This window comes from Helianthus annuus, chromosome 11 (assembly GCF_002127325.2).
Source record: "Helianthus annuus cultivar XRQ/B chromosome 11, HanXRQr2.0-SUNRISE, whole genome shotgun sequence".
Taxonomy (NCBI): Eukaryota; Viridiplantae; Streptophyta; class Magnoliopsida; order Asterales; family Asteraceae; genus Helianthus; species Helianthus annuus.
The window spans coordinates 304531-324911 of record NC_035443.2 but is presented as its reverse complement, the minus strand read 5'-3'; the positions used below and the strand labels follow the sequence as shown (position 1 = coordinate 324911).

The following is a 20381-nucleotide window of genomic DNA, read 5'->3' as shown; positions in this document are numbered from 1 at the left end:
TGATGACGAGGAATATGCAATAGACTTGATCCCGATGTCGATGGGAGAATTCCAAGTGGTAGTGGGAATGGATTGGCTATCCCGTTACCACGCAAAAGTGGTTTGTTTCCGAAAGGAAATAAAACTAACTTCCCCTAGCGGAAAGCAAGTTACAATATATGGAGAAAAGGGAGGTAACCCGGTGATATGCTCAATGCTAGAAGCTCGCAAACTCATGAAACATGGATGCAAGGCCTTTATGGTATATGCGAGCGAAACGGAAAAGGAACTCCTCAAAATTGGGGATGTACCAGTCGTGCGAGATTATGAAGACGTGTTTCCGGAAGAACTACCGGGGATACCGCCAGAACGGGAGGTAGAGTTCGGAATCGAGTTGATTCCGGGCGCGAAACCCGTGGCCAAGGCGCCATACCGACTTGCACCGTCGGAGTTACAAGAATTGATGTCTCAAATCCAGGAATTTCTTGACAAGGGATTTATCCGACCGAGTGTGTCACCGTGGGGCGCACCAGTCTTATTCGTGAAAAAGAAAGATGGCAGTATGCGCATGTGTATCGATTACCGGGAGTTAAACAAACTCACGGTGAAGAATCGATACCCACTTCCAAGAATTGACGATTTATTCGACCAACTGCAAGGAGCAAGTTGGTTTTCCAAAATTGATCTCCGATCCGGTTATCACCAATTGAAAGTCAAGGAGGAGGACGTACCCAAAACGGCTTTCCGTACGAGGTACGGGCATTATGAATTCCTTGTAATGCCTTTCGGATTGACCAATGCGTCCGCGGCTTTCATGGACCTCATGAACCGGGTTTGCAAACCCATGCTAGATAAGTCGGTAATTGTATTTATCGACGACATTCTGGTATATTCAAAGAGTGAAGCCGAGCACGTGTGTCATTTGCGGGAAATATTAGACACACTTAGACGAGAGAAGCTGTATGCAAAATTCGCGAAGTGTGCTTTCTGGTTACGAGAAGTACAGTTTCTTGGGCATCTTATTAGTGCTGATGGAGTACTAGTAGATCCGTCAAAGATAGAAGCTGTGACGAAATGGAACCCTCCAAGAAATCCCTCGGAAATCCGAAGCTTTCTAGGGCTTGCGGGATATTATCGGAGATTCATACAGGATTTCTCCATAATCGCCTTACCCTTGACCAAACTAACTCGTAAGGAGGAAAAGTTTGTGTGGGGCATTAAACAATAGGAAGCTTTCCAAACACTCAAGGAAAAGTTGACCCACGCTCCGGTACTGACCTTACCGGAAGGGACTGAAGACATGGTGGTTTACTCGGACGCTTCTCAATTGGGGCTCGAATGTGTGTTAATGCAACGAGGTAAGGTTATCGCCTACGCCTCGAGGCAATTGAAGATTCATGAAAATAAATATCCGGTTCACGACTTAGAATTGGCGGCGGTGGTGTTTGCCTTAAAGATATGGAGACATTACTTGTACGGAGTAAAGTTTACAATCTTTACCGACCATAAAAGCTTGAAATATTTCTTCGATCAGAAGGAATTAAACATGCGGCAAAGGCGGTGGTTAGAAACCGTCAAGGACTATGACTGCGAAATACATTACCACCCCGGTAAGGCCAATGTAGTTGCCGATGCGCTGAGTCGCAAAACAGATTATGCCCCGATACGGGTACGATCAATGCAACTAGTTGTGACTTCAAGTTTACTAGAACGAATTCGAGAAGCACAAGATGAAGCTGTAAAGACGGAAAACTGGAAAAAGGAAAGAATAATTGGTCAAGTTAAAGATCTTGAAGTAGGCAGTCACGGCCTAAGAACTCGTTTTAATAGAATCTGGGTTCCTAACACATGTGGTGTTAAGAAGCTTCTGCTAGATGAAGCTCATAAATCCCGTTATTCCATTCACCCGGGGGCGACCAAAATGTATCATGACTTGAAGCAAAACTATTGGTGGCCCGGAATGAAGCGAGACACTGTGAAATATGTGGAAAAATGCTTGACATGCCTGCAAGTCAAGGCGGAACACCAAAAGCCGTATGGTAAACTCCAACCGTTAGAAATTCCGGTTTGGAAATGGGAGCAAATCACGATGGACCTATTGACTAAACTACCTAAAACAAGTCGTGGTTTTGATGCTATTTGGGTGATCGTGGATAGGTTAACTAAAAGCGCCCACTTTATTCCGATTCGTGAAACTTATACATCTGAGAAAATGTCGGAGGTATACACCAATGAAATCATAGCAAGGCATGGGGTACCGATATCCATTGTATCAGACAGAGATACTCGGTTCACCTCGAAATTCTGGCGTGAATTCCAAGAACAGATGGGAACTAAATTGTTCCTTAGCACTGCTTATCATCCACAAACGGATGGGCAGAGCGAAAGAACAATACAAACATTGGGGGATATGCTACGGGCTTGCATTATCGACTTTGGGGGTAGCTGGGATGTCCATTTACCCTTGGTCGAATTCGCATATAATAATAGCTATCACGCGAGCATTAAAATGGCCCCGTATGAGCTATTATATGGCAGAAAGTGTCGGACTCCGGTATGTTGGGGAGAGGTGGGCCCGCGAGGGCTAGCACCAACTGATGTAATCCGAGCTACAAATGCGAAAATTGATATAGTTCGGACACATTTGAAAGCGGCTCAAGACCGACAAAAAGCATACGCAGACAAAAGAAATAGGCCAATCGAGTTTCAGGTTGGCGATATGGTCATGCTAAAGGTTTCCCCATGGAAGGGTATTATTAGATTCCGAAAAAGGGGAAAATTAAGCCCGAGATTCATTGGGCCATTTAGGATCATTGAACGGGTTGGTAAGGTAGCTTATCGACTTGAATTACCCGAAGAGTTGAGTGGAATTCATAGCACTTTCCACGTATCACATCTTCGAAAATGTTTGGCCGACGAAACTGCTCATATCCACTACGACGATATCGAAGTGGATAACAGCCTCAACTATGCAGTAAAACCAATTGCGATTTTAGATCGTAAGGAGAAAAGTTTGAGGAACAAAGTGATAACCCAAGTCAAGGTCAAGTGGGAGCACAGAAAAGGGTCAGACACTACATGGGAATCCGAAGAGGAAATGCGACGTCTACACCCGACATTATTTGGTACATAATTCGGTTTCGGGGACGAAACCCTTTTTAAGGGGGGTGGACTTGTAACACCCCGAAAATATAAATCTTTATATAAGAATATAAGGATTTCATAAACAAGAAATAAACATGTAGAAACTTTAACCTAGTTAAAGTTTACAAGTCTTGAAAATAACTTACACTTAGTTAAAACTCTTGTATTTAAAAAGAAATGGCAATTAAGGGACTAATCTTGCCAAGAATCAAAAGTTAAATTGTTAATTGTAACAAAATTAAACCAAACACACCAAATTAGTGTGTCTGGTCGACAGAAGCAAGGCAAGGGGCGACCCCCATTGTTCCAAAACCCTAACATCACCATTTCTTGCAAATTGAAGGCTCAAATCCTAACCAAAACAAAATCCGAGCTTAGAATCGTGTTCCTCATCGCGAGAGGGTTAAGAGGTATGTAAAATTTTGTGAGAATTCACTACTTGAAATTCTCATGAATCTAGCAAATCTGAAATTTTGTTGATGCATGATAGTAATTAGTTAGATTAAAGATGATATAGTGTCTAGGATTAAAACCTAGACAACTATATGTGAAATCATGCCCTAATTCAGGAAAATTCCATGAATCCATAGATGTTAAGTTATGGGTTTTGTATGTTGATGATGAATATTGGGATTTCGAGTGTAATCCTAGTATAAAGTCCATTATAAGAAGTAATTCCAGTGATATTGATGCTAAATGTATGCAAAAATTTCTATTATAGTGATATTTGATGGCAAATCATAAAGTCATGAACTTGTTTATGAAGGTGGGAAAATTCGACCCGCTAGGTGTTTGTAGAAATGCCTAAGTGGGAAATTAAATGTGAATTTTGAATAAAAACGCAGATTTGATAATGGTCCATGATTATGTGATTATGGTCATAAAAAGGAGTTCTAAACATGTTATGAAAACTGAATTTTCTAGGCAAGGAGTCCGGTTCATCTAGCGGACAAGCCGGAGGGAGTTCACGAGGAAAAGACGCGCTCTAAAAGGTATGAAATTTTATTGTTTCATCACATTATAATTATTATTAGCTTTATGCGTTGCTTGAAAGAAAGGAAAGCATGAGTACCAAGAATTTCCATTATATCATGAAATCGGCTATTGCCTTAAAACAAGTCATAAGCATGAAAATTGAGCATCCGTAAGGTGTCTAATTTCAGCACCTAAACGGGTCAAACAAGTTCTGGAAATAAACACGAAGCATGACTTAATGTATTGTGCGAATATCATTTGAAGCATAGGCCGTGTAGTGAATACCATAGATAAACTCTTAAACCTTGTTCTTATTATAGATGCTACGTTTTGGTTAGAATGCATGATTGTAGTATGAAAGATTAAATAGAAATCTTGCAATTTAGAGTGAATGTTAACTCCCGTTACATGCCCAATTAAGTTGTAATTGAGGAATGTGATGACCGAAATACAAACATGAAAAACTAGCCCAGCCGTCTATTGATTTATGTGAAACTATGCTGTCTTGTAACATAAAGAATCAGCAAGAATCCTGCATATTTAACAAGGGAGTTATGTGCAGAGTCTACCGTAAATTACGGTGGTACCGTAATTTACGGTGACCTGCAACTCTGTTACGGTGGATCTCTACTGTGTTACGGTAGACCCCCAAATGTTCAGGAGCCACCGTAATTTACGGTGACACCGTAAATTACGGTGAAGCCCTGTTTGATGAACTTTATTCCTCGTTTTGAATAAGTTTTCGAATCTAATCCAATGTCGTGACTTCCATGGTTAACACTACTAATGCTTGTTAAACATGATAGCTTTCAGGTACCAAGTGAAGGATGAAGATCAAGCTAGTTAACTCGAACCGAACACTCTAGCAAACGCTTCCGCACATAACCTTTTGTTTTAAAAACCATGTAAACAATTGTAGTTAATGTCTTGGTTATGATTTTGTAAAGATTGTACAAGTTTGTGGTGCTTAGATGGATTAAAATGATGAAAGTTTTTGTTAAGTCAATATTTTGACATCTAATGCAAGGTTTTTATGTATATAAATCTGGTTTTATAAGCTGGGTCTTACATTTTGGCCCAAATAAACACCCCAACTAAATTCTGAAAAAAATTATTTCATGATCATACTTCCCTCAAAACCCTAGGCTACCCTCATCTGCCTCAATGTAAGGAACTGCAAAAAAGGAGTGGAATTATAGGACACAATACATACCTTTCTTCAAAGCATACAACCTTTGAGTGGTGGAGAAGATGTTGGAGGAGGTGTCAGCTGGAGTGGAGGGGCGGCGGAGGTGGGTGTCGGCTAGAGTGGAGGGGCAACATAGGTGGGTGTCGGCTGGAGAAGGAGGGCGACAGAGGTGGGTGTCGGCTAGAGAAGGAGGGCGACGAAGGTGGAGGGGGTGGCGGAGGTGGAAGGGGTGGCGGAGGAGGTGAGGTGCGCTGGAGGAGGAGATGGGTGCTAGGGTTCAGTGTTTTGAAAGAGGAATGATTGGAGAAGAGGAATGAAGATGTTGGGCCTTGCCTGCACGAGGAAGTGGTGGGGAAGAGGTTTTTTAATGAAACCTCTTCCAAAAAACAAACAAGCTGCAGACCTCTACGTCTGCGCGTGGTCTGTGTGGAGAAGACAAAAGAGGTTGTGAAGTACTTTTTCTAAAAAACAAACACCACCTAAATTTTTGTTATATGTTTTGATGAAATATGTTCTAAGCAAGCATGTAACCCTATCACTCTCATTAGATTACTTTCGTTGTATATTATATATTTTTGTCCTTATTTCTTGAATTATACTTTTTTTCTATAATTTAATGAAAACCCAAAACGTATAACTAATTTAATCTATTTACACCCGAAATTAGTTTCTTTCTATACTAATAAATAAAAATATTTTTTTTGACACGTGTCAATGTGTCAATCTCTGGTGCGTTCTTATCTTATTTTTCAATTTATTTTTTCTAAACAATAAACTGAACTAAATAAATAAACATAACTAAATATAATTTAGATGAGGATAATAATTATTTTTTATCAATTAAACTTAACTAAATATAATTTAGATAAGGATAATAACTATTTTTTTAATCAAATTTTGAATTAATAATCTCCTTATCTTATTTAAAAAAAAATCTTATTAAACAATAGTTTAACTAAATATAAGTTAGATAATAATAATAACTTTTTTTTTTATCAAACTTTGAATGTAACCTTGGAAAATGTGTTGGTTTCTATTACATAAACGAAGAACAAAGTACAATTTCATATTTTAATTAAATTTCTTATATGGTTCCAAGAATAATTGAATAACCGAATAAGTTTTCTTTTTTTTTTCTTTGTAGAACTAGGCAAATATATAAACTTTTATTTGCATTTAAATTAGATTTAGTTAAGTTATTTTTAAATACGATTATTATTATTATTTAATATTAAACAGGATACATAAATAAGAAAATTATATTAATTCACAAACTTCATGGATCTCTCTTATTTATTTATTTATTTATTATATCTTTTCCGCTTACTAATAACTATCTAATATTTCATTGGTTCTACCACGTGTAATACACATACATCTAACCTAATAATAAATAGGAAAATTGGTATTTAATAAACCAACCTTTAACCAGTTGGTAAATAATAATCCAACCTACAGAATTGGTATATAATAATCCTACCTATCAACATGTTGGTACTCAATGAACTTCTGTTAATTTTTTTTAACTGAAGTTAGTTTTTAAGTTTTATTTATTACACAAACAGTCCCTGTAGTTATAAGTTACTAGTTTTAAGTTTTATTTATTACACAAACAGTCCCTGTAGTTGTAAAAAAATCATAAAAATCCTAAAAAATCAAAAAAATTCTAAAAAATCATAAAAATTTTAAAAATATCAAAAAAAAAATCTTAAAAAATAAAAAAAAAATTATAAAAAATCAAAAAAAAAAATCATAAAAACCATAAAAAATAAAAAAAAATCTAAAAAATCATAAAAATTCTAAAAAATTCTAAAAAATCATAAAACTCTAAAAAATCAAAAAAAATCTAAAAAACATAAAAATTCTAAAAAATAAAAAAACGGGCAGAGTTTCCTCTGTTTTTGGACGACCCCGACAACACAAGTTGTCGATATAATATTCAAAACGCAACAATCAATCAAGCAAAATATCTATACGATTTATATACGATTTATACAAAACTAAAATGAAACTTAAACAAACAAACCCAAACCAGATTCAGATTTTTGAAATAAACTGAAGTTTTAAACGAATAATGTTCCAACTGACCCGGAACCGATACGACTACGTGACCAAACTGACCCGACTAGGACCTGGATTCGAACCAAGCCTGACTAGACCCGAAACCAAGTAAACCCAAATCAAATTTGCAACAAACCGGACCTGAATCGTAGCTAACCAGAACCGCACCATTATCACCGCCGACGAGTTGTGGAGGAGCGGAGGAGATGATGGCGTCTGTGGAGGAGAAATATGGTGTCTCTGTGCTGGTTCGGCTGAGGAGGAGAAGAGGAGGGCGGTGGCGATCTGGAGTTTCGATTGTGGAGGCGGGCGGCGGCGATGTGGTGGTTCAGATGTGGAGGAGGGTGGCGGGGCTATGGTGGTTCGGATGTGGAGGAGGGCGGCGTGTGGAGGAGAGGGGAGGAGCAGAGAGGAGAAGAAGATGGGGCTGTGGTAGAAGAAGATGAAGCTGTGTTGTTTAGGGGATTAGGGTTCACAAGTCTTTTAGAATTTTTATGATTTTTTTTATTTTTTAGAATTTTTATGTTTTTTAGATTTTTTAGAGTGTTATGATTTTTTAGAATTTTTTAGAATTTGTATGATTTTTTAGATTTTTTTTGATTTTTTATAATTTTTTTTATATTTTTAAGATTTTTTTGATTTTTTTAGAATTTTTATGATTTTTTAGAATTTTTTTGATTTTTTAGGATTTTTATGATTTTTTTATAACTACAGGGACTGTTTGTGTAATAAATAAAACTTAAAACTAGTAACTTATAACTACAGGGACTGTTTGTGTAATAAATAAAACTTAAAAACTAACTTCAGTTAAAAAAATTAACAGAAGTTCATTGAGTACCAACATGTTGATAGGTAGGATTATTATATACCAATTCTGTAGGTTGAATTATTATTTATCAACTGGTTAAAGGTTGGTTTATTAAATGCCAATTTTCCTAATAAATAAAAAAACAAATTAAAATTTTAATAAGTAAATAGTACATCGAATTTATCATTTAAATACATATCTTGACGACCGTATGTGTTAATCAATTACATTATAATTTTTTAAGTTGTGCAATATACGATGTAGTTTAAAGATATAACTGTATTGCTTAATATATAAAATTAAATTTATGTAAACACGGGGTCTAAACTAGTTCTTAAACAGGCGAAGACGTATGACCCATTCTGATTAAATTTTGAGTGAAATCAAGGGTTATATTCGAGTTAGTTATTCGAATTTGAACAATTTTCATAATACAAAATTAGCAAAATGTAATTGATTAATAATAGTTATCCAATAGAAATACACTAAAGGGCAGGCTTATGAAAACTTTTTCTTTGAACTGCAAATTTGGATTACTGAAGTATTATTGTGCAATCAGTAGAACCACTTGATTATATCGATCTCCACTACACTAGCCATAATGCATATACACCAATTTAGGAGGAAACCCAATAAGTATAGGGAAACTCCTTTGTGAGAATCAAACTCAGTACTTATTGGTACCAAAGTCTAATGCCACCCCAAGATCCCAAAACCTTTTATAAGTCCACCTGTAGTGGAGCGCTACATAGCGTTATCTCTCAATATAAAGCTCCATGGCGCCCTTGAACATCATTACGAGAGGCGCCATGTGCTGAAAATTCCTCCACCCCGCGACCATTTTCATGGCGTTGTCATTCTTCCCCACTCACACACATATATGTACATACATATATATAAAGCCCCACACATATATATCCCAATTACACACTCAAGTTATATATAAAACAAATCTCTTACGCGTTTCGTTACTTGTCGCATACTTCAACCTAATTGAGACTAGGGAAAGCCGTCTCATTACGTATTATCAAGTTATCCCCTGCCTTTTGTTTGATTGATGTTTAAAAATATTGGGCCTTTCTTCTTCTTCTTCACGAAGAAGAACGCGTGGAACACACAAAGAGGATACGTATAGATAGATAGATAGGTTTTGTCATCTATCTTTCATCGCCGATTCGTATAACTTATTCATAAGTTACATGAAATCCATACGAAACCTCCGATTCATTGAAGACATAAATTATTAGGGTTTTTACAATTATTTTAGGTCTTGAACAACAGTTATAATATTATTATGGCGAAGAAGAGGAAATCATTGGCTACAAGCCTAGACGAAGTGGATCGGACGATGCACTCCACCTTTTGCAGCGCCGCTAACTCTCTCTCTCAACTCTATTCTCAGGCCATGAGCCACCAGAAGCTTTCTTTTCTCTCCGGTGAACGCCATGGTTTGGTAGTCATCTCCTATTATTATTATTATTAAACCCTAACCCTAACCCTAGCTTTTTTATTTCTCTCATGAATTTTGCTTTTAACCTGTTGAAATTTATCTATTAATTATTGTTACTTGTTTTCATGTTTACTGTGGTCGTCTTACTTAGAATTGTTTAAACATTGGTAATGGTAATGTTGTTGTTAAGTGACCTTCCTTGATGTGTTGTGTATGTAGTAGTAATGTTGATAATAAATTATTTAGATGGTCTCCATGTAACAATGAATTGAGTTAAGGTTTAATATATATTTAAAAAGCCATTCTTTGGATAATGTTGACTAAATGTAGGAAGGTGACAAAGTCATCAGGATGGTTCTTAGTTTTGTCACTCTTTGTGAGCGAGGATTGATTAATAATGAACACTTTTTTTGATAGAAGACTCATAACTATGTAGGCCAAGTAGAATAAACGAACAAACATGCCTGGTTCGTAGCAAAAACTACTCGTTACGAGGACAAAGCTTTCCTCTATCCCTATTTTCAGAAATCCGTCCCATTTTCTCCCTCTCATGTACCTTAGGCTTCAGATATCTCACCGGCGGTGCAACCAATTGTTGATCAACTGTTCAGGTTGGCCTTTGTCGGACTTTGCGTCGCTGATGGATCCTGCTTCTGTTGCTCTTTCTTATAGTCCGCTTTAGTGTTTGATCGCCCTTAACCTTGCCTTTCCTTTTCTCCGTTCTACTGACAGACTGAACAATGTTGTAGGAATTGGTGGCTTAGCTTTCGGTTGTTGAACCAAGTGGCTTCAATTTTTTGATAGTTATGCAATATTGAGCGCAATATGTTGAATTCGAATATGTTCAATTATCTGTGCGAAAGATTTCGTTGAAATTTTGGCTGAATGATATATTTCATTTTTTATTATTCTTATTTACTCTAATTTACTTTGCTGTTTGGCTGTGGCTTGAAAGTCGAGTGACAAATGATGAGATTTATGCTCATTTACAGCTGTGAGTTGCAGACTTACAACTCAGTCACAGTCTCACAGATGGATTTACTTTGCTATATGGTTTATGTTAAATACATTTGCTTATTTTCACTGATTTGATCTATATTCCTTTATGTATTTATAAAGATTTTAGTATATGTTTATTAAGCTGTAACTTGTAAAGTTATCACTGCTTAGTTTAGCAATTCCTTTGTGCCAAAATGTGTTCCTTATTTTATTTGTTCTATTAAAATCCATTTTTTTTTTAATTTTTTTGTTAATTCATCAATTCAAACATACCTATGTGTGTATCCACTATCGTGTTTTTAAAAAGCGAGCATGAGGTGACCTCAGACGCAGGCTCTCTCGCTTCTGACTACGTAAGGCGCAGGCTGTACAAAAAGTGCACCTGAGGCAGAGAAAGCGCATGGAAAAGCGGCATGAGGCACGTTTTTCGTACGGGGAAGATTTTGTGCATCAGGATGCTGTACATATAGTTTCTAGGCTGTGCAATATGCTACTTAATATTTATTTATTAAATTATATACAAAGGTTATTTATAGCTAAATTTTGGGTAGGTGATCGTAATAACCTATGAGACGCAGTGGCGGAACTAGCCCAAAAAGTTAGGGGTATCCTAATTTTTTTAAGGATAGGGGTATCCTTTATATAATGGAAACGGAGTTGAGGAGTATTTTTACACTACGGAAATGGAGTTAAGGGGTATTTTTACACTACGGAGACGAGGTTGAGGGGTAGCCCGTGCTATCCCTAATAATACTATAAGTCCGCCTCTGATGAGACGTATAGAAATATATATATAAAGATGTGCGTTGCCTCAGCTTGGGATTTTGGGGCGCCTCGCGTTTTTTAAAACCAAGTCAACAATCATTACAGAATACTTGTGACATTTATTTGGTTCACAAGTTTTCTTAGCTGTCTTATTAAAGGAGGTTATTTTGGAATTTGGATATCTAACTGCTTGAAAGTCTCGTACGAAATTATATACCAAGTCAGTCTAAGCAATTTATCTTTTGGGTTGAAGATAATATTGATGTTTAGTAAAATCTGTTTTGATCTTTTTGATTTGTAACTTAACTATAATTATTGACTTAGTAATTTTGAAATTTCTACCATTTTCAATAATTGTATAATTATATATCATTTAAGTTAGACTAATGTCTTGTGCAGGAAAAGCTCTACCAATGGATTTCCAAACAACAAGGGGAAGGAATGAGAGTGACCTCTGATGACATACTTGCATATATCCAGGTTCGCATTTGAATGCTTTTTCTACTAGTTATTAGCTGTACTTGTTCATATATATCGTGCTTGATGACATTGATCAACTAGCTTTTCTGGCTAAGCAGAATCAGTTATCATGTACATTTGTTTGCAGGCCGAGTTGGAATCTTATGTGGAAGAGCCATCAATGACTCCAAGAAATTTTCACCAGCAGCATAATCAAGCCACAAGCGCAAACCCGTTTACAAATTCTGGCCCGTCTAGTGTTCCTATCGCTGATCAACAACCAAGGAACTACATTTTCTCAAATGCTTTATCAAGCCCAGTTCGTCGAAGCCTTCAAAACTATCATATATCTCATCAGAATCGAGATTCCATTGACTCTTCAATGGACATGCATGCAGATAATGAATCTACTCATTGAAAATTTGTCAATATTCATTCAGCTGTCAAGACTATCTATCTAGAATGTTGCGATCGCATTGGTGGTGGTGATATGGGAAACCGGAAAAGTTGGAAGGGTTGGCTGAAGAAATTGGACCGTGGATGAAGGTAAGGTTGGGTTGGATGAAAGAAGTAGACGTAGTGGTTTTTTCTTTTCTTTTTCTTATGGTATGCTATTCTCATAGACTTGTGTGGATCGCTTATGTTTATGTTACATGTAAACTGATTTTACCTACGTTATGATATGTTTTATTTCAATCATTACAAAAGTTGCACAATCCTGTGCGCGCATGCATGCACAGACACATGTATATCTCTCCCACTACCTTAGTTATCTGCAATGCAAGTGATACAAATCCAGGCCCAGTTCCACTTCAGATTAGGAACCCATTATTTGACCCAAGCCCAGTTAGCTATAATATTGTGGGCCACAAAGTCAGGGGTAGTGGCCATAACTAGTGGTGCACAAATCGGGTTTTTTTAAAAACCGCGTTTCGGGTAGGATCGGGTTCGGGTAGGATCGGGTTTTACAAAATCGGGTTTTTTTAAAAACCGGGTCGGGTCCGGGTCCGGGTTCTCTACCAAAAATGTATACCCTATATACCCGGGTTCGGGTAGGGTTCGGGTCGGGTTTTATAAAACCCGGGTATTATAATACCCTATTTCCGGGTTCGGGTCCGGTTCGGGTATTCATCGGGTAGGGTTCGGGTATGCATCGGGTTGGGAAAAAACCCGCACCGGGTATTAAAAAAACCCGACCGGAACTATGCTTATAAAATGTATCAAACATAACTCTCACACATAGACATCAAATCTATTGATAAACAGAGGCACAATTTATAAACAGAGGCACAATTTATAGTTCTTCATGTGGTTATTCTTGAACTTTATAAACAGAGGCACAATTTATTAAATACAAAAACTAATAATGATATTAAACAAACAAAGAAAATAGAAGGGCCAACATATATTGGCATATTTGTTTTCACTTGTAATGAAATATACTAAATAATTAAGTAGCGGTGGCAAATATCATTAGAAACCTAATAATTAAACAAGATTACATCAAAGTGCATACATAATTTTGTTAAATTATAAGAACTAGAAGTCTTAATGCATACATAATTAAACAAGATTACATCAAAATCGGGTTTTTTTAAAAACCGGTTCTGGGTATTTATAAAACCGGGTTTCGGGTATAAACCGGGTATAAAAAAACCCGGTTCCGGGTTCGGGTTTTAGATCAAATATGCATACCCGGTCCCTACCTTACGGGTAGGGTCGGGTTCGGGTATAAAAAATCCGGGTTTTATAATACCCGGTTCCGGGTTTTTTTTTCGGGTCCGGGTCCGGGTTCGGGTTTTTTGTGCACCACTAGCCATAACTGCTCCCTTATTTTCTTAGTTAAGTAGGATGTTTTAGGTTAATTTCCATTGTCGATGTTTATGTTATAAAAATTAGGGTTCTAAACATTGTAATCGGAGATCAAGCCTATCTCGAATTTGGCTACTTATGTAATCGTTTCTTCCAGTAATCGAAGTTGAATTTCTAGTTCTTATGAGCACACACCGAAAATGAGTAAAAACACAAACCAAACTTCATTCCGATTACGGAGGTACAACATCGATGCTGAGAATGAGTAAAAGCATAAACTGACCGATGTACAATATCAGTTTGGTACCGGTAGTGCAAAAACACGAAATAGGAAAAAGCGACGAAATCGATAAAAATAAATAATGTGATATTTGATGTAGCCAATGCTAAAAAATGCTTTATTTTGAACATAATTCTGTTTGCAACGAAAGTGTTTGAAAAGAATAAAATAAAACGTAACTGCGTATGTAATTTTTTTTTTCAAATTTGAAGAACGAGAGGAAAATCAATCATAAATTAATTAAAAAACATCGAATTGTTGGGATAAAAGGAATATTATTGACTTTTTTTTGGATAAGAGTTTTATCAAGAGAGACTTGTCAATTTTAGAACCGCAAACGCCCGCCTGTGATCCAACTACATACACCTTCCTTCTTCCCATTTCACGACTACCATAAAATTATCTTGCAAAAATGTCACTGGCTTCAATCCAGTACATCCCAATCCCCACCCCATCATCATCAGCATCATCAACCGTTCGATTCTCTGCAACCAAGCCTACCATACTTACCATACGCAGCGCCGCTCAAGCTGATGGACCCTTACGAAGACCTTCCATTGCCACTCCACCTGTAAGGCCTTCCTCCGTTCCACCGTCCCCCTCCCCGTCTCCGTCACCAACTCCACCACCACCACCACCACCTCCGCCGGCGGCGAAGGCAGCGACGGAAAGTACCGTGACGATGGAGTATCAGAGGCAGAGGGCGAAAGAGCTTCAGGAGTATTTCAAGCAGAAGAAGCTGGAAGAGGCTAATCAAGGCCCTTTCTTTGGCTTTATTGCCAAAAATGAAATTTCTAATGGCAGGTAATTTGTTTTCTTTTTCTCCTCCCTCCTTTTTATTATCTGAATTTTACTTACATGTATGCTTTTATTTAATTTTTTTAGTTTGCTCTAGATTAGAAGAAGAGTAACAAATTAATAAATACTTAAGTTCACACCTAAAAGTAACATATCAATACTACTGACTACATTCAATTTGTTTGATTGAATGGGCTGGCATAAACGAATTGGCCAGTTACATACAGATTCCTAAATGTGGTTTATATCCGAATAATAAATCAACAGCTAGCTGGTTGCTGTTCTCATAGCTTACACTAACAGTGGGGTTGTTCATATTCTTTTGGTCGTTTTACAAAGCAAGGTGTTTGTTTAGCTCACAAAAGTGGAGGAGCCGCTACCCCAAACCTTCATGTTTATTATAGAAATATGCTAACATGTAATTTTTTTAAACACTAAAATATAAGATTAAAAAAAAAAAACTCACTAAAGAATTAAACTTCTATGTACGCCAAAACAAGTCCAACTCTAGATACTACCGAGATACGTCATACGTGAAGTGATATAATATTCACTAATCGACAAGATAAACCTAAGATAGTTGACATTAAGAAGAAGATGGGAAATATAGAGAAAACGAGATGGGAAACCAGAACAAATCATTCATAATCCTATTCTCTCCTATCCTATCCTATCCTTGTGTTTATAACCCGTGTCTGAACATTCCAATCATTTACTTGTTGGGCTTTGACTAATGGGCTACTTGATGGGGTCAATGTGGTGTTATAAATGATAGTTGGGCTTCTCAATCATTTACAATAACACAAGAATAATAAGAGCTCATATGTCACAATTTAATGAACACTCAACTTCTTGAGTGTCGAATACTTTGACATACAATGAAGTTAAACAAACCATAGTCCCATGAGGAATAATTTAGCCAAACTATGAAAACCATAGAATTGAACATTTTCCATTCCTTAATCTCCATTTTGATATCTCAAACATCTGAATGACAAAAGAATTTGAATTTCTTGAATCATTTTTTTCTTGTTGTGCCTTCACTCTGCAGCCAACAACACTCTTTTCCATCTCCTTTTCGCCTTAAATAGTGCTTCCCAAAACCCCTGATGCAAAGCTGCCGAACCCAGCCTTTATTCAGTTCTTACCCAACATACGACTTTGGTTGTGCTTGCGGTAGTCGAGCCCAGTTAAGCTTGATTACCACCTCTTTCTTCTATGTTTTTGGTTGCTATTGGAGTTCAGCAACCAGATCCATGTCTTTGATATTAGTTAGTATCTCCTAACTCTCGGAGTAGAGACCAACTGCATTGTTTTGCAAGAAGTGCACGTGGCGAGATTCATGCCAAGGGAAATGGCATAACCACCTGTAGACTAGTGGAATGTTGCCCACTTCGAACGAGAACACACATACGAAAGCATCAATGGATACGATATATACCTGTCAGATGAAAAGGTCATGTGATGATATGTTTCTGTCTTTCTGAGATCGAAGAAAGCATTCTGCTAACCCAAGCACTCGTCACAACTCACAAGGCTGATGCGTGAATCAGAGACCTTGTTTACTGCAAACGTAAGGTCCAAATGAGTGATAGTTAGATTCAGAAGAGTACCATTGCACCGACACTTTGTTGAATAAGAGAATAGAGTGTCAAATTGAGCGAGACTAGCAGACATATAGTTCGAAGATGAGGGTTGCTTGGCATCTGAGAGGTTGGCGACTTGGCGCAACACATATCAAGAATATAATTGACATTGTTGAGACATTGCAATATTGGATGGATGAGGCTCGATGCCCAAAACGAAGTAGAGCGGATGAAGATCTTTTTGGGCAAATTCCACCCTAGAGAATGAAGCGCCTCATCTATGTGAGGTTCAGAACGATATCATCCACATAAACAAACATATACATTTAGTTACTATAATGAATATTAAATTAACTGATGCCCTATGTTAACTTATACATCAAACCATTTGTTTTAACTTTTAAGCTATAAATTATAATATGATTTTGTATTAAATATATGTACTACATCAGCCTCTGCAGTGGTTTCTTATACAAAGAAACTTCAAGTAATTATTCTTGTATAGCATGAACACGCCATGATATGATACTTTTTTTTGTTATGTTCTTTCTGGGACAAGTAACATACATAGAGTTGTCTCCTTAATCCTCTCACTGCTGCCTTTACATGCCTCTGTTGTTGACTTTAATGAATGCAATAATGATAATAATATTGATGATTATGTGATTTGTTGGATGGAGTAGATGGGCAATGTTCGGGTTTGCTGTGGGAATGTTAACAGAGTATGCAACAGGATCAGACTTTGTGGATCAAGTCAAGATTCTACTATCCAATTTCGGTATTCTAGATTTGGAATGATCAGTCACTCATGTTTATATTAATTAATTAATTAATTTCCTCTTGTAAAATTCAAACACATATGTATGTATGTATTCAAACTTTCATTTTTTTCATTTCACACTTGATAAGGAATATATACGTGTTATTCATACAAATTTGCCTTGGAATTATTTATTTATTTATAGAGTTAATTGCCCGGATGGTCCCTGTGGTTTCGCGTTTTTTTCACGTTTAGTCCTCACCTTTCGAAAATAGCAGGTATGCTCCCTATGGTTTGTCATTTTGTTACTCAGATAGTCCCCTGACATTTACTCAGGGGACTATCCGAGTAACAAAATGACAAACCATAGGGAGCATACCTGTTATTTCCAAACTAACTGACATCTACTCGGGGGACTATCCGGGTAACAAAATAACAAACCATAGGGAGCATACCTGCTATTTTCAAAAGGTGAGGACTAAACGTGAAAAAACGTGAAACCACAGGGACCATCCGGGCAATTAACTCTTATTTATATTTATGTCTGAGCAAATAAATGAAGTTGTTGGGCGTTTGTCATTTGACTGACTTGCCAATGAGATTCCTCTTCCCTCATATTCCAACTTTTAACATGTATTCATCAATACCTTTTCTTTATTCACATAACTATTTGAATTTTATAGTCTTATGGTAAGTAATAAAATGATTCTTTTTTTTTTATTTAAATAGAAAAATCTATGAGGTGAAAATGAAATAAGAGAATAAGATGATGACTTATGGAGTATGTGTATGTATGTATATATAAAATAAAGTAAAAGATAAAATATTTAACTTGGGTTTAATTAAATAGTTATTAGTTAAAGAAACAAAGGATAAGTTAAGATTTTTTAACGACAAATGTTAATTCTTTACGCCAATAACTTTAAACTGCTCATTTGTTCGGATTTAAACTTGGACGATTTTCTCTATATGGCATATGCTACTAACAAGTAATGTGTATGTATTAGAGAAACTAATTAGTAACTTAATTCAAAATAATAATAAAATAATCACAAAAACAAAATAAAAATAAAAATAATCATATGTTTTTTACTATATGAAACTAAAACTTGTGAAATACCGTAAATAAAAACTTATCACTAAATTTCAAAATCTAGTATTTTGGCAAATTTATTATGCTCCATTTTGCATGTATCTTATCTTGGTCTTTCACGCCTACCTCACCATATGTATATATATATATTCCTTCACTGCCATTTCACTAAACAGATTGAACTCAAACACATTCATCAATCAAATTTAATCCGTTATGAAAATGGATGAAGATAATGCACCAAACTACCAACAAGGCTTTGAAATTTCCGGGGACTTGTCTTCTCAGTCCAAGTTCTTCGACGACGATGGCCGTCTAAAAAGAACAGGGACTCTTTGGACTGCTAGCGCGCATATTATCACCGCGGTCATAGGCTCTGGCGTCCTGGCATTGGCATGGGCCACGGCTCAGCTGGGTTGGATCGCCGGACCCACTGTTCTTTTTCTTTTTTCCTTTGTAACTTACTACTGTTCTTGCCTGCTCGCCTCATGTTATCGTGACCCTGTGACTGGTAAACGAAACTATACCTACACGGAAGCCGTCAAATCCAATCTTGGTATGCTACATAATTAAACAATTGGTACATACATCCAATCTTGGTATGCTATTTCGAAGTTTTAATCTTAATTTTTCAGGTGGGTTTAAATTTAAGATTTGTGGGTTCATTCAGTATTTTAATCTTGCTGGAACTACAATTGGGTACACCATTGCTGCCTCCATTAGCATGATGTGAGTAGCTAGCTAGCTATATATATAAAATAACCGTTGATATGTTGTTAATATAAATTAAGAAAGTTTATACTGTAAAATGAATTGAAGGGCTATAAAAAGATCAAGTTGTTTTCATGAGAAAGGACATGATAGTCGCTGTGGAGTATCGGGGACTCCATTTATGGTACTGTTTGGGGCTGTGCAGATCTTCCTCTCTCAAATCCCGGATTTCCACGAGATTTCATGGCTGTCGATAGTGGCCGCCGTCATGTCCTTCACTTACTCCGCCATTGGTCTTGGTCTCGGGATCGCTAAATTTGCGGGTATTTTTCTTCCAACGCAAGTAATTTAGTTACGTACCAATGAGTATCACTGACGGACGGGTCTGTTGGTGAAGTGGATAAAACTGTAGGCATTGAGTTCCTACTGAAACCAACAGAACCCGGACTTTGGCAAATCTTTTATAAAAAAAATATATATAACTGACTCGAGTTTCAGGAGTAGGTATATGTCCATCGGTGATACTCATTTTCGATGATTCAATCTATTTATGTAACAAAAATATATAAGAACACTTTAGTTAGAGTTACAAAACTGTGAAACACAATATTTATGTTGAACAGAAAATGGTAAAATCAAGGGGAGCTTAACTGGTATAAGTGTTGGAGAAGTGACTCAAACACAAAAAATATGGAGGAGTTTCCAAGCATTTGGGGCCATTGCATTTGCCTACGCTTACTCTAATGTCCTCATTGAAATCGAAGACACGATCAAAGCCCCGCCGCCACCGGAGACGGAGCAGGGAACGATGAAGAAGGCGACTTTGATAAGCGTGATAACGACGTCTGTTTTCTATATGCTTTGTGGCTGTTTCGGTTATGCTGCTTTCGGAGACCATGCTCCAGGAAACCTTCTAACCGGGTTTGGGTTCTACGACCCCTTTTGGCTGGTTGACATAGCAAATGTTGCCATCATAGTCCACCTTGTTGGTGCATACCAAGTGTTTGCACAGCCCATATTCGCATTTGTTGAGGGTACCGCTTCAGAGTATTTCCCGGAAAGCAAATTCATCACAGAGGAACTACATGTTCCGGTTGTGGGTTACAAAGTGAATATGTTTAGATTGGTATGGAGAAGCATGTTCGTGTGTATGACCACCCTGGTTGCTATGCTGATGCCGTTCTTTGAAGATGTGGTTGGGATCCTTGGAGCGATCGGGTTCTGGCCGCTAACTGTTTATTTCCCGATAGAAATGTATATTGCTCAAAAGAAGGTACCCAAGTGGAGTAGGAAATGGATTTGTCTAGAAACGTTGAGTGTAGCGTGCCTTGTAATTTCGGTTTGTGCGGCTGCGGGATCAGTGGCTGGAGTGATTAAAGATCTCCAAGTCTATAAACCCTTCAAGACAATGCACTGAACTGACTGTTGGTTAATTTAAGTCATCATGTATGCATTCCTATTTACAGTAATTTTGTTCATTCTAAGGGTTAAATTTGTTGTCATTTTACTTAA

The 20381-nt window shown here is 37.0% G+C and overlaps 3 protein-coding genes across 3 annotated transcripts; all 3 read left to right on the top strand.

Moving 5' to 3' along the window:
- The first annotated feature begins 9200 nt into the window (after positions 1–9200).
- On the top strand, positions 9201–12528 carry LOC110889059. Its single transcript, XM_022136556.2, has 3 exons — positions 9201–9609; positions 11770–11850; positions 11978–12528. Exons 1-3 carry the CDS (start codon positions 9451–9453, stop codon positions 12245–12247), a joined length of 510 nt encoding a protein of 169 aa, XP_021992248.1. The 5' UTR covers positions 9201–9450; the 3' UTR covers positions 12248–12528.
- Positions 12529–14181: 1653 nt separating this feature from the next.
- On the top strand, positions 14182–17240 carry LOC110889060 (light-harvesting complex-like protein OHP2, chloroplastic). Its single transcript, XM_022136557.2, has 2 exons — positions 14182–14725; positions 16989–17240. Exons 1-2 carry the CDS (start codon positions 14334–14336, stop codon positions 17101–17103), a joined length of 507 nt encoding a protein of 168 aa, XP_021992249.1. The 5' UTR covers positions 14182–14333; the 3' UTR covers positions 17104–17240.
- A 294-nt stretch (positions 17241–17534) lies between these two features.
- Positions 17535–20381, top strand: LOC110889058 (amino acid permease 4). Its single transcript, XM_022136555.2, has 4 exons — positions 17535–18714; positions 18794–18887; positions 18978–19192; positions 19493–20381. Exons 1-4 carry the CDS (start codon positions 18375–18377, stop codon positions 20284–20286), a joined length of 1443 nt encoding a protein of 480 aa, XP_021992247.1. The 5' UTR covers positions 17535–18374; the 3' UTR covers positions 20287–20381.

Coding starts and splice junctions, on each gene's coding strand:
- LOC110889059 (XM_022136556.2), top strand. CDS start 9,451: ATGGCGAAGAAGAGGAAATCATTGGCTACAAGCCTAGACGAAGTGGAT. Junction 9,610..11,769: donor CCGGTGAACGCCATGGTTTG/GTAGTCATCTCC, acceptor TGTCTTGTGCAG/GAAAAGCTCTACCAATGGAT. Junction 11,851..11,977: donor ACATACTTGCATATATCCAG/GTTCGCATTTGA, acceptor ATTTGTTTGCAG/GCCGAGTTGGAATCTTATGT.
- LOC110889060 (XM_022136557.2), top strand. CDS start 14,334: ATGTCACTGGCTTCAATCCAGTACATCCCAATCCCCACCCCATCATCA. Junction 14,726..16,988: donor AATGAAATTTCTAATGGCAG/GTAATTTGTTTT, acceptor TGGATGGAGTAG/ATGGGCAATGTTCGGGTTTG.
- LOC110889058 (XM_022136555.2), top strand. CDS start 18,375: ATGAAAATGGATGAAGATAATGCACCAAACTACCAACAAGGCTTTGAA. Junction 18,715..18,793: donor AGCCGTCAAATCCAATCTTG/GTATGCTACATA, acceptor TTAATTTTTCAG/GTGGGTTTAAATTTAAGATT. Junction 18,888..18,977: donor GCTGCCTCCATTAGCATGAT/GTGAGTAGCTAG, acceptor AATGAATTGAAG/GGCTATAAAAAGATCAAGTT.